At 66.4% G+C, this 1,052-nt stretch overlaps 1 protein-coding gene across 1 annotated transcript; it reads right to left on the bottom strand.

Moving 5' to 3' along the window:
* Window positions 1–487: 487 nt before the first annotated feature.
* Window positions 488–874, bottom strand: EMIHUDRAFT_260430 (hypothetical protein; the record flags this gene model as incomplete). Its single annotated transcript, XM_005791672.1, has 1 exon — window positions 488–874. The coding sequence occupies one exon, from the start codon at window positions 872–874 to the stop codon at window positions 488–490; it is 387 nt and encodes a 128-aa protein (XP_005791729.1).
* Between the last annotated feature and the right edge of the window lie 178 nt (window positions 875–1,052).

The raw sequence follows: 1,052 nt of genomic DNA, 5'->3' as shown, positions 1-1,052 counted from the left end.
CACCATCCCATATCACCTCGAGGTGTCGAGGCCAGGGCCTTTTGCTCCGTCACCGACATTCACAAGAGAGAAAATAAATAAATAAAAACGGACAGCTCTCTACTGTGAGATGGGTAAAAAGGAACAGGCCCCCGCCCTTGCGATCTTTGCGCAGGGTTCTTTGTGGGTGTGGTCGGCGACTAGCCGGGGTCGTCCTCCCGGTGGGGGACTAGCACTAGCCTTCACAAGAGAGAGCTGTCGGAGACGTCTTTTGAAATCTTGAAGTAAAATGAGACGTTTGTGAGAGGGGGCCTAAACCCTCCCGCGCGGCCGCGACGCGCGCAAGCCACTCAGCACTCTCGCCGCCGCCCGTCGCTCGCGCGACACGCTCGCGCCGGCGCCCACTCTCGAGCCCGCGCACGTTCTCCGTCTCTCTGACTCTGTCTCTCTGTGAATGTGATCTCTCGACTGGACGCCGGCGCGTTCATCAACGAGGTGTACCTGGTAACTACAACGGTGGCGCCTGTGCTGGCGGGAACCGCGGATCGGAGGGGAAACGCCCACGGGCGCGCGCGGCGGCATTGCGCGCCTTGCGGCGCTGAACATCCGCCCTCCACGCCGCCTGTGCCGCTTCCTCTGGCGCCACCCCAGCCGGTTGCAAACTCATGTGACCGCGCGCAAACGCGTCACGCGTCTGGCGGCGCTGCAGGTCCGCGCGCCACGCCTCGGCCTCGGCCGACCGCAGCAGCGGCCGATCTGCCCGCCCGCCCACCCCGCGCGCAAACGCGTCTCGCGTCTGGCGGCGCTGCACCTCCGCCCTCCACGCCGCCTGCGCCGGCGGCTCGGGCACAGCCCCGGCCTCCGGTGAAGGGAAGGGCGGTGGAGGAAGACCCATGCACGCCTCCCTCGCCGCGTCGGCAGCAGCGAGCAGCTCGTCGCGCTCGTCCCAATACACCGCCCCACGACATGGCCCAAGGTATGGCCCAGCGGATGGCCCAGGGCATGACCCCACTGATGCCCTGGTACCTCCCCGCCTGCAATCACCCTTCTCCCTCTAAGGAGCCCTGGCCCTC

This window comes from Emiliania huxleyi (assembly GCF_000372725.1).
Source record: "Emiliania huxleyi CCMP1516 unplaced genomic scaffold EMIHUscaffold_11028, whole genome shotgun sequence".
Taxonomy (NCBI): Eukaryota; Haptophyta; order Isochrysidales; family Noelaerhabdaceae; genus Emiliania; species Emiliania huxleyi.
Note: the sequence above shows the minus strand (reverse complement) of the source record. Positions and strands in the feature narration are given on the sequence as shown.